Source organism: Leptosomus discolor, chromosome 4 (assembly GCF_034619465.1).
Source record: "Leptosomus discolor isolate bLepDis1 chromosome 4, bLepDis1.hap2, whole genome shotgun sequence".
Classification (NCBI taxonomy): domain Eukaryota; kingdom Metazoa; phylum Chordata; class Aves; order Leptosomiformes; family Leptosomidae; genus Leptosomus; species Leptosomus discolor.
Window position 1 is genome coordinate 8873655 of NC_141394.1, and position 9946 is coordinate 8883600.

At 43.7% G+C, this 9946-nt stretch overlaps 1 protein-coding gene across 1 annotated transcript in view; it reads left to right on the forward strand.

Moving 5' to 3' along the window:
• Window positions 1-9622, forward strand: part of LOC104350435 (N-heparan sulfate sulfotransferase 4) — an 83343-nt gene extending 73721 nt beyond the window's left edge. The window contains exons 9-13 of the mRNA XM_086463968.1: window positions 1375-1549; window positions 2660-2830; window positions 4544-4653; window positions 9047-9149; window positions 9503-9622. Coding sequence (XP_086320094.1) covers window positions 1375-1549; window positions 2660-2830; window positions 4544-4653; window positions 9047-9149; window positions 9503-9622 — 679 coding nt within the window. The remainder of the gene's footprint in view (window positions 1-1374; window positions 1550-2659; window positions 2831-4543; window positions 4654-9046; window positions 9150-9502) is intronic.
• Window positions 9623-9946: the final 324 nt, after the last annotated feature.

Genomic DNA, 9946 nt, shown 5'->3' on the forward strand with positions numbered 1-9946 from the left:
ATTTTCTTATTTTTTTCACGATCGAATACAATAGCCAGCTCAGTTATGATGTTTTCTCTTCGTGCTGAATAGCATCTCTGCCTTTTCACAACCATATCTATACTGAATTATACTCTTTTTCTTCAAAAGCAGCTTTTCATGAAGTAAGATTCAATTTGTCTCTTCACGAGAAAAAAACCCATACTGTAAAGCATTTCAGCTCGTATTCCTATCATAATTTTAAATATTGCTTTTACCGTTCTTGCTTAAGAAAAGTATTTTTGTAAGGCTTTCGCTTCCACAGGGAACAGCAGTTCTCGTCCTTGTGTGAAAACTGAAATATAAGACAAACATCACACCACACAGAAACAGATTAATCTGGAGCGGTTGTCCTTGCCCACATACGGCATGGAGAGCGTGGGGAGCAAACGAGGCTGACCGATAAAAGCAGGCTGTCCCCTCAACTGAGAGACCAGCTTCTCGGTTCAGGGTGTCATGAAAAGTAAAGGGAAAGAAATGTTTTTCCATACTGCATAAAGAAAGAGAAACCCACTGCTATTGTAGAGTACGCAGTGTAATACACTCGGAGATGAAGGAGGGGCAATGCGGGGCAGGGGTCTCTCCTCTGCAGGCCTTTGCAGAACACGTAGAGGGAGAGGCTGGCCTCTCAGGGACCTCTCCTGCCACGCTTCACTGAAACTGGCCTGCAGGTTCCGAAGTTGGTAGCTTCCTGTGTTCAGGGTGAGGGCCCACACACTTCATTTCCATAGAAAGGAGACGAAAAACATTTAGTCCCACCAAAACTGGACGTTCCCAGAGTGCTCAGCAAAATTAAAGGGACAGCAAAATGCCTCCAAACCAACTTTATCTTCTGCCTCATTTGAATTCTTCATGCTTCCAGTTGAACCTTCTGTTTTACTTACTTTCACATCCAATCAATTTTAAGTGCAAAAGACCATGCAAAGCCAAAATTCAAATCTTGCATTCTGAGACCGTCTAAAAGAAAAGATTTGTCAGTTCCAAAATGAAATATTTCAACAATGTTAAAATTAGATGGCTGGCATTTTGAAGCTTTTCCCATTTTGTTCTGCAGCTAAAACTGAACTGACTCCAAACTGGTGAAAGATATCCCTTTGACATTGAACTTATTAGCAAAAATCCCATCCATCAAAGGAAAAACCTAATTACCTGACTTCATGGAGGCTTTAGCTATTACCCGCACCATGTAAAAGCCAAGACGTGTTCCCCTTATTCCAGTTCTGGAGTGAGTTGAGAAATTAAATTTTGTTTCTTGAGAATTATGTCTGAAAACTCACCTTTTCACCTACCATGAAATGGGAAGCACAGGGATATGACCCTTTTGTAATACTTCTAACTAGTTTCTTCACCTCCCAGGTACATGGATTTCTTCCCCACTCCTTCCAACACCACCACTGACCTCCTCTTTGAGAAAAGTGCCAACTATTTCCATTCTGAGGAAGCCCCTAAGCGAGCTGCTTCCCTCATCCCCAAGGCCAAGATCATCACCATCCTCATCGACCCATCCGACCGGGCGTATTCCTGGTACCAGGTACGGACCTTGCCTTCGAGAAACTGACAGTGAAACCAGTAGCAGGGGATGATGGCCAGCATCAGTGAGAGTTGATGTCCTTGAGCAAGAATGGGATTTATTGCAAAGCATTTGCACGGCGTACAAGTGGAAGGATGCTGAATGCCAGCTTTTGCAGTTGGCACCTGTGACACCAGTGTCATAAATGATGAAACTTCTCAGCACAGAGCTGCCACCAGCTGTAAACAAACAGTTTAATCTCAATTACAGCTGACACTGCATAGAGGAAAAGCAGTGCTCCTTGCCCAGGGAGATACACGGGGGAAAATAAGCATGGCCTAGCTAGAAGATCAGAGCTCTTGGAGCTGAGAATCTGGTCCCTCTCATCCTTCCTCCAGCTTGTAAGCTGAGCAGTGTGCGGTGGTGTACAAATGTATGCAGTGTCTTCTAAAGTTACCGAGGAGTTAAAAAGAGCTGTGTCTAGAGAGTTGCAGGGTTTTTTTCCCTCTCCTTGGAAACAAAAGAAAGCCTGTTGTTTTTCTGAGGAAACTCTAGGATGCTCTTTCTTGCCTTTTACCAAGCCCACACCTTTCCATAACAAAGTCTTCTCTATTTAAAAACCCTATTTTTATAGAGACATTTAAGCATGCATGTAAAATACAGAGAAAGGAAATACTAAAAGCACTGTTAAAACAGACACAAATTAATAACCTTGCAATAAACATAAAATACACCATTTCTGATACCGTTATTATGAGTTCTGCAAGGAACAGAACATGGCCCAGGGCTGCAGTTCGCACCCTTTTTGATAGCTCATTTGCACCTTTACAACTGCCAATGCAAGACGCAAAGCAGTAAAAAAACCTGTGCCTACTTTGGCAGAATTTAGCTCCTCAGCTCCCCTCCCGCCTGCCCCAGGAGGGCCTTTGACTGAATGGTGGCCTCATCCTGCTTCCTCACCCCCCTGCCCCGGCTCCTACCCGGCAGAAACGGCACCGGCGGGGAGCCGAGGGGTTGCTGCGGGCTGCAGCCAGGCTGGCCGTGCCAGCACAGCCCTCCAACAAGCTCGCAGGAAGCTTACAGCTTAATCTTCAGCATCCTTGTGATATGTGTCTAAATATCTCCTGTTAGCATCAGCGATCCCATGAGGACCCTGCTGCCCTGAAGTTCAATTTTTATGAAGTCATTACCTCCAGCCATTGGGCGCCCTCAGAGATAAGGACTCTCCAGAAGAGATGCCTGACACCCGGATGGTATGCTGTCCATATCGAAAGATGGTTAACTCATTACCCTGCTTCACAGGTAATTCCCAACCCATTGTTTCACCAAGCTCATCGACCCTCAAATATTTGGCAGAAGTGTGTTGATTTTTCTGTCTTCTGATAGAAAACTTGCAACAGGAAAATGCTATGAACTGTGGCCCCATGGGCTTGGTGGGGGACTTTGGGGTTTCCTTCCAGGATCAGCCAAGGTTGTGAAGGCTCCTGGGTCCCAAGAAACAAGCAGCTGCAGCGTGAGATATTGTGGGAAGGTTTGACAAATTCGTAGCTCAGTTCATATGTCTACCCACTGCAATAAAAAGTTGTTAAAGAGTATTTAATGAGCAAGCATAATCAACAAGTATCTCCAGAGGCCGCTCTATGTGGAACAGAATTTTGCTGAGAGGAGGTAGAACTGAGTGTTGTCTATTCAGTCAGGGACCTGGAAAAACAAAAAGAAATAGAAGCTCTGTCTTTTTGCAATCCTCATTCTTCTTTTTGTACAGTCTCAGCTGTACTACAAAGAGGAGAAGCAGGTCAATACCATTTCCAGGAGAAAGGAGAAAGTCTCAGTTAGTCATTTACTTTCTTTTTTTCATCTCTGGCCTTTCCACTCTTTCATAAATGGGGAAGGAGTACTGACTAAAGCAGTTGAGCTTGCAGCAAGGGCCATCCCCAGGCAGTATTGCCCTAGGAGCAAACAGGGCACCACGTCCCAGCTTATTCCTCTGAAGGTGAAGGGGCTGTCCTGGCAAATTCAGAGCACGCAAAGGGGTCCGAACATCCCGTGCCCTGTTACTCGTGCTCCTTCTCTGCCCTCACCCAGGGCTGCCGCCCCTTCTCATGAAGATTTCTCTCCTTCTCCTGCTGTAGTGAAGAGCGAGTGCAGCCCTCTAAATAAACATTCAGGGGCACACTGACATATTTCTTGTAAAACCGGTAACCACTCATGTTTCATAGTTATAGTGATTAATTTTACAAGATACACAACAAAATGCACTCATTCTTAATGCTTAACAGAGAGTGCACTCACAGTGCCTGCTAATGGGCACTCAGTAATGTGCATTCACTTGGCCTGTGCACTCAAAAACTTAATAATTCATAATAAGCCTTCGCAATAAATATAAAACACGCCTGCCCAGAATAGTTATTAGTAATATGGCTTGGTACTCCAGTAGGTTTTGACACATTGTCTTAACATTTGCTTGTGGAGGTCCATGTGCCTCTACATCACATCAATCTTCAATTAAAAACAACATAAAAAAGCCCTTTGCTAACAGTTTTGCAAGCCTATATGGTTGATACGCTGGTATCAAATCAATTGCCACAATATCACTTTTGAGCATGTAATTGTATAGTTTCTGAACATTTAATTCTATGGTATATATGAGCTTTTTGTTATTTCTCTTATTCCACACCAGATTTTCTATGGAGACATTGTAAACCTCAGTACCATTTTTACATTCTTTCCTTATGTCCTTTTCTCAGAATTCTCTAAGACTCATGTTTGGCTTGTGAGACATAACTCTTGCATTTGAACGACAGCGCACACAAAGTTACAAGGTGCCCACCTATACAAACTCAACATCATACAGTAAAAAGTAAATCTAAAAAAAGTTTCACGCATATGATTGTTATTAGCACTGTACAAAGTCACACGCTAATTTAAATCCATCTTGTCACAGAATGGAAATAATGTCATTCTTTCGTTAACCTTAGTCCTGTTTCTAAATAGCTAACATATTTACCCCTACAGTTGCTTATTATTGATGGACAGCAGCTAAGAAGTGACCCAGCTACTGTGATGGATGAAGTGCAGAAGTTTCTTGGAGTCTCTCCTCATTATAATTACTCTGAAGCTCTAACGTGAGTCTGTTCCTTTATTATCTGCCCCATGGGATCATAGTGTACATCCCCTCCTACCAAGATCACTCGATCATTAATTACAAACAAACAAAAAACACACTACAACAATGATAATTTTGCAAAGCTTGGGGTTTTCTTAAAGTCATGTTTAACACCCATCCAGTTTCCCCTTAGCTTGCATACATATAATACATCACGGAATTTAACTGCGTGACTGCGTACATTTCCGCATGCAAACTCTACTTGGCACAACATACAGAACAAACGACTGCTCAATATTTTGTGTTAGGCGCAGAACAAAGGCCCAGAGTCATGTATAAAGTGTCTGCTACGTTTGAGCATTCAGTCGGGGATGCCCAGGACTTGTTTTCTCAGTTTTGCTTGCATGGCTGCACTGTTTAAAACGTACATTCGGTTGGTGTGAGTTGTGCGTGTAAGAGCTCAGCACACGTTTGCGCGTCAGGCTGTTGAACCTTATGACAGCCTCCAGAAGCTGAAGACCACTTAGTGTCAGGTGGGAAAAGTGTGGCTTAAACGTTTTTATCACATTCCTATAGGAGTCTAGCAAGAGAGATTGGGTTAAAAGCACTCAGGATGATAAGGTTCATCTGGTCAGATGGTTTTTTCGGTTGTTTGCATTTAACGCAGGACAAACATATCATTCCCTAATCCCATTTTCATATAGCGTTGAGCCAGTTCTGCCAAGCATTTACCTGGTGGTAGGCAGACACACGGCACAGAAGAATTTAGTCTGTACACCTAAACTTGGGTCTTAAGAATATTGCTCTGCCAAAGTCTTTTTCTAGAGGAAAAGTTTTGGACTTCAGAATGTAATTTTTTAAATCATTGGTTTCCGAAGCGGATGAAATAGAGGCGGAGTTTGAATACACAGATGAACAACCGATGTTTGAACAACTGCTGCCGCACATCTGCAGCGCCTTCTGCTAGGTTTTTAAAAAAACACACCCACATGTATATATCTTCCTTTTGGTAACTAAATTAAAGTCAGTGGAGCTGCACACCGGGAAAAAAATTTGGCCTCTCATATTTGTTTGGACAGGAAAAAATGGATTGTAAACAGATCTATAAAATTATGCAACCACTGTTTAGAGGCATCAAGAATGCAAATGTACTATGGAAGCACACACTCCTGTATGGATATAGGATGGAAGAGGAAAATGCATTAAACATTGTAGTTGCTTTATGGTAGGACTGTCAAAGTAAAAAAGATTGCATAGGATCGTTCCTAGTCATTACTGCCTAATAACTGTATACCACATATTTTTAAAGTTGTCACAAAGCAGCCTAAGGACCCAGTCCCACAAACACTAGTGAGCAACAAATTCATCACCCTGAGTAATTATGTGAATGTCCCTCAGGAGAGTAAAATCAACCCAGGCAGAAGGAAGGTACTAATCAGAGCAGGGGGTAGACAGAGGCAGGGCTCAGGCATCTGGAGAGACGTGCACACCCTGCTGGGTTTGTAAGAGCCACAGCTGAGAGGGGCAACTAGGTCGCCGCTCCTTACACACACTGCCGAAGAGGACCTAGATTCAGACTGGATATGAGGAAGAAATTTTTTATGATGAGGGTGGTGAAACAGTGGCAAAAGTTGCCCAGAGAGGTTGTAGAAGCCCCATCCCTGGAAACATTCAAGGTTAGGTTGGACGGGGCTCTGAGTAACCTGGTGCAACTAAAGATTCCCCAGCTCACTGCAGGGGGGTTGGACTAGATGGCCTCTAAAGGTCCCTTCCAACCCAAACTATTCTGTCATTGTATGACCTGCACTTTTTATTAGAGTAGTGAAAACAAAGGGGGAAAATCCACTAGTGTTGCGAGGATTTACAGTAAAGCCATCAATAGAAAGACATTGGGATCCCTGCACAAACTGCTAGGAGAGGGAAACTAGTCAGTGGCTTCATGAAGTTTCCACACAGCACTGAAGAAACGCTTCCCACCTCTCCCCCATCCACTTGTTTTCACAGAGAGTGACCAAGGGCTTAAATTTTTTAAGTATCTGAACTTAATGAACAGAAACCTAGGACACATGGGACTAAAGTTAGAAAAGACCTTTCCTTTTAATCACATGATGGCCCGATCAAAGCTCCACTGACTGCTAGGAAGATGTATCTCATGCCCGACATCCTCAGATGACTCATGGTCCAGGGTAGTGTGGGCTGGTGTTTCCCTTCTTCCTTTGTTGTTCTCAGCAGACAGCAAAGGAAGGAGGCAGGACAGAACTTGGCTTTGGCAAAGGGCAGCCAAAACACTCCTTCCTCCAGCCCAGCTCATCACGCCCCGCTCTGCCCACAGAGGCAGCTCCACATCCAGCCTCCCAGGGGAGAATTCCCTCTTTTTCCCTCGTGTGAACAACAGGAGGGAAAGGAAAAGACAGGATTAGGGGAGCATGCTTAAGTAAATGTTTTCTCTCGGAGTGCTCCTACGTTTTGTTAGAAAATAAGAGAAAGATCCTCACAGTAGCATCGCTTAGCCCTGCCCTTGCAGGGACCCTCCCCACCTCTAGCATCAGGTGTTGACTTCCCAAACGGTGGGGTGGGCGTACGGGTGTTCAACCCTGCATCTCCCACAGCCTTACTCTGCAAGGGAAGAAAAGATAAGCAGGGCTGGAGAACAGGTTTCTGCCGACTGCTTTAAAAAGCTCACTTGTAAGTTTAGCCTTAAGACTATCACTATTTTTAGATAAATACTTCCGTTGTGCCCAATTACGTTTCCAGGAGTCCTGAGAGTTTCATAATACCTGAACGCAATGGGTCAAAGACAGCCCGGGCTGTCTTACCCTCTTTTCCCCTCCCCAAATTTGCACATTCTCGTCATAATGTTCAATATGCACCTTCTGAGGCGGAAAAATTGTTTGGGGCATAGCTTTGCAGCTTTGCTTTTACCCAGCACACTATATTGCCGCTTCTCCTGGGAAATTAGTGCAAGCCAGCTAAAGTACTTCACCATGCAATGAGCAGATGGAAAAGGCCAAAGTAGAAACGAGTCTATCATCGATATATCCATTTAATCAATGATTTATTATTTTTAATTGATACAGCTACTGAGACAATTTAGGAAACAAGGGTCAGGCCTGCAATAATTGGCCAGGCAAGAAAAAAACCGTGAAGAAGGTTCACCCTTCTCCAGAAATTAGTTTATTTATGTACAGCAGCAAATCGCAGGTGCACCCGTGTCGTAGGGGTAGACCCAGGGCAAAAAAGGTAGTTTGTAACTAATTAACTCCGTGTTCCAGCCAATTATGCTTCACCCTTTTCAAACATCTGCTGAATAGCAGAAATGTGAACCTTTTCAATGTTTTATGCATGCTGCAAGTCCCATAGCAATAAATTCAAAACTTAACGCTGCGTGTTGTTCATTCCTTAGTGGGTACGTGTTTGAAAGCCTTAATCTAAAATTCCTATATCTTTGAATTTTAGACAGCAAAATCAAATTGCATATTTCAGATAAGACTGCAAAGACAGTGTTTATGTTATAATGCCATCTTTGGAATGAAAATGATATTTAGATCTAATCATACGGAACAAGCAGCTTCTCAGGTGCAGTTAAATTATCAACAACCAACCAGCAGTTCTTTCAGCAGACCTGAACGCTGTTTATTTCACTCAAAATTCAACATAAAACATTTCAATATTAAATTTCTCATCGTTCCATAGTCACGCAACGATCACATACTTTTCTGCATAAATAGACCTGGGGATTGTGTCTCTGCCTGTTGAGGCCAGCAAATAGATCCGCTTGCCCTTTTTAACCCCTCACACCCTGACAGTGCCAACCTACAACTGCGTCAGCTCCAGCTAGCCATGCGGGGAGCTTTTCTTAGGCACAGCTGATAATGTCCTTGAGAACAGACTGCACCTAATTCCAGGAAAAGAGCTGATTAGTAATTTTTTCAACGCAATGTTCTTCGTTCAAGTGTCAATTGATCACAACATTAGCAACCCAGAGACACACACGGAGCAGTTTGACATGAATAAAATCTCTGACCAAAACCAGACAATAAAATGTGAGTCACAGTCTGGAGTGGGGCTGCGAGAGATCCTTGAGACTGAGGCTCAGGACCTTGACTGGCATCCTACAGATCGATGCTTAAAACTTGCACTCTTTATGCTGGACAACTAGAATAAAATTTAGGTACTGTAGGTAAAGCACAATGTGAGAAACTTCTTGCCGTGAGCCGCTCCCACGGCAAACTTGTGGGAAAAATGAACTCCCAGAGCTTTCACAAGAGATGAAAGCCGTTTCCCACTCTGTCCTCAGTATTTCAGTCATCTAGATAGGTATGTGCAGCAATAATTGTTGGCTAACACTGATGTCTTAGTAGCTGGCAGATTCTTCTGTAGTCAGGTCTTACAAACAATACAATCCTCTGTAGGTTTGACCCTCAGAAAGGCTTTTGGTGCCAGTTATTGGAAGGAGGGAAAACAAAGTGCCTGGGAAAAAGCAAAGGTCGAAAATACCCACCAATGGACCAAGAGGTAAGGGCTTACATTTTAGATTTAACATTTTTTAATACTGACCACATGTTTGACTCCTAAAATAAACACACTGATGATGACGGTGATGATTATTTTCCCTGGCTTGAACCTGGTCTAGAAGGAGGTGCCCCTGCCATGGCAGGGGGGTTGGAACTAGATGGTCTTTGAGGTCCCTTCCAACCCAAACCATTCTGCGGTTCTATATTTTTAAAAAATCAGAAAGTTTCAATGAGCTTTGAAGAACAGGAGATGAATTGCCCCCTGTTAAGAGCCCCTCTCTGGGAGCACCTGCCAAAACCTGCTGTCGTCTGGGTTTCCTTCTCTGACTGTTGTTTTTTTCTCACCCTTCTCAGTCTCGAGCATTTCTGTCGAGTTACTACAGAGACCACAACGTGGAGTTGTCCAAGCTGCTGCACAGGCTGGGGCAGCCCCTGCCCTCCTGGCTGAGACAGGAGCTGCAGAAGGTCAGGTAGCACGCAAGGGCGGGGGACCCACATAAGGACAATCTCCTTCACCGTCAAACCCCTTGCTTCTCCGACTCACTTGTGATCGTCAGTAGAGGACCTCATGAATAATGCTCTTTCTATTAAAAAAGAAACCAAAACAAACCACAAAAGAAAAAAATCAAACAAATCAGACAACTGTTTATATGCACGCGCTGACAGTTATTAGCATCGACCCCTTTTGTCAGCTTCCAGGAAATAACACCGAGCTACGTGGCATTACTCTTTATCCAGACCGGGATCGTGCATAGCCTGGTTCCTCTGTTCACTAGGAAGTACCAGAAACTGTGTGTA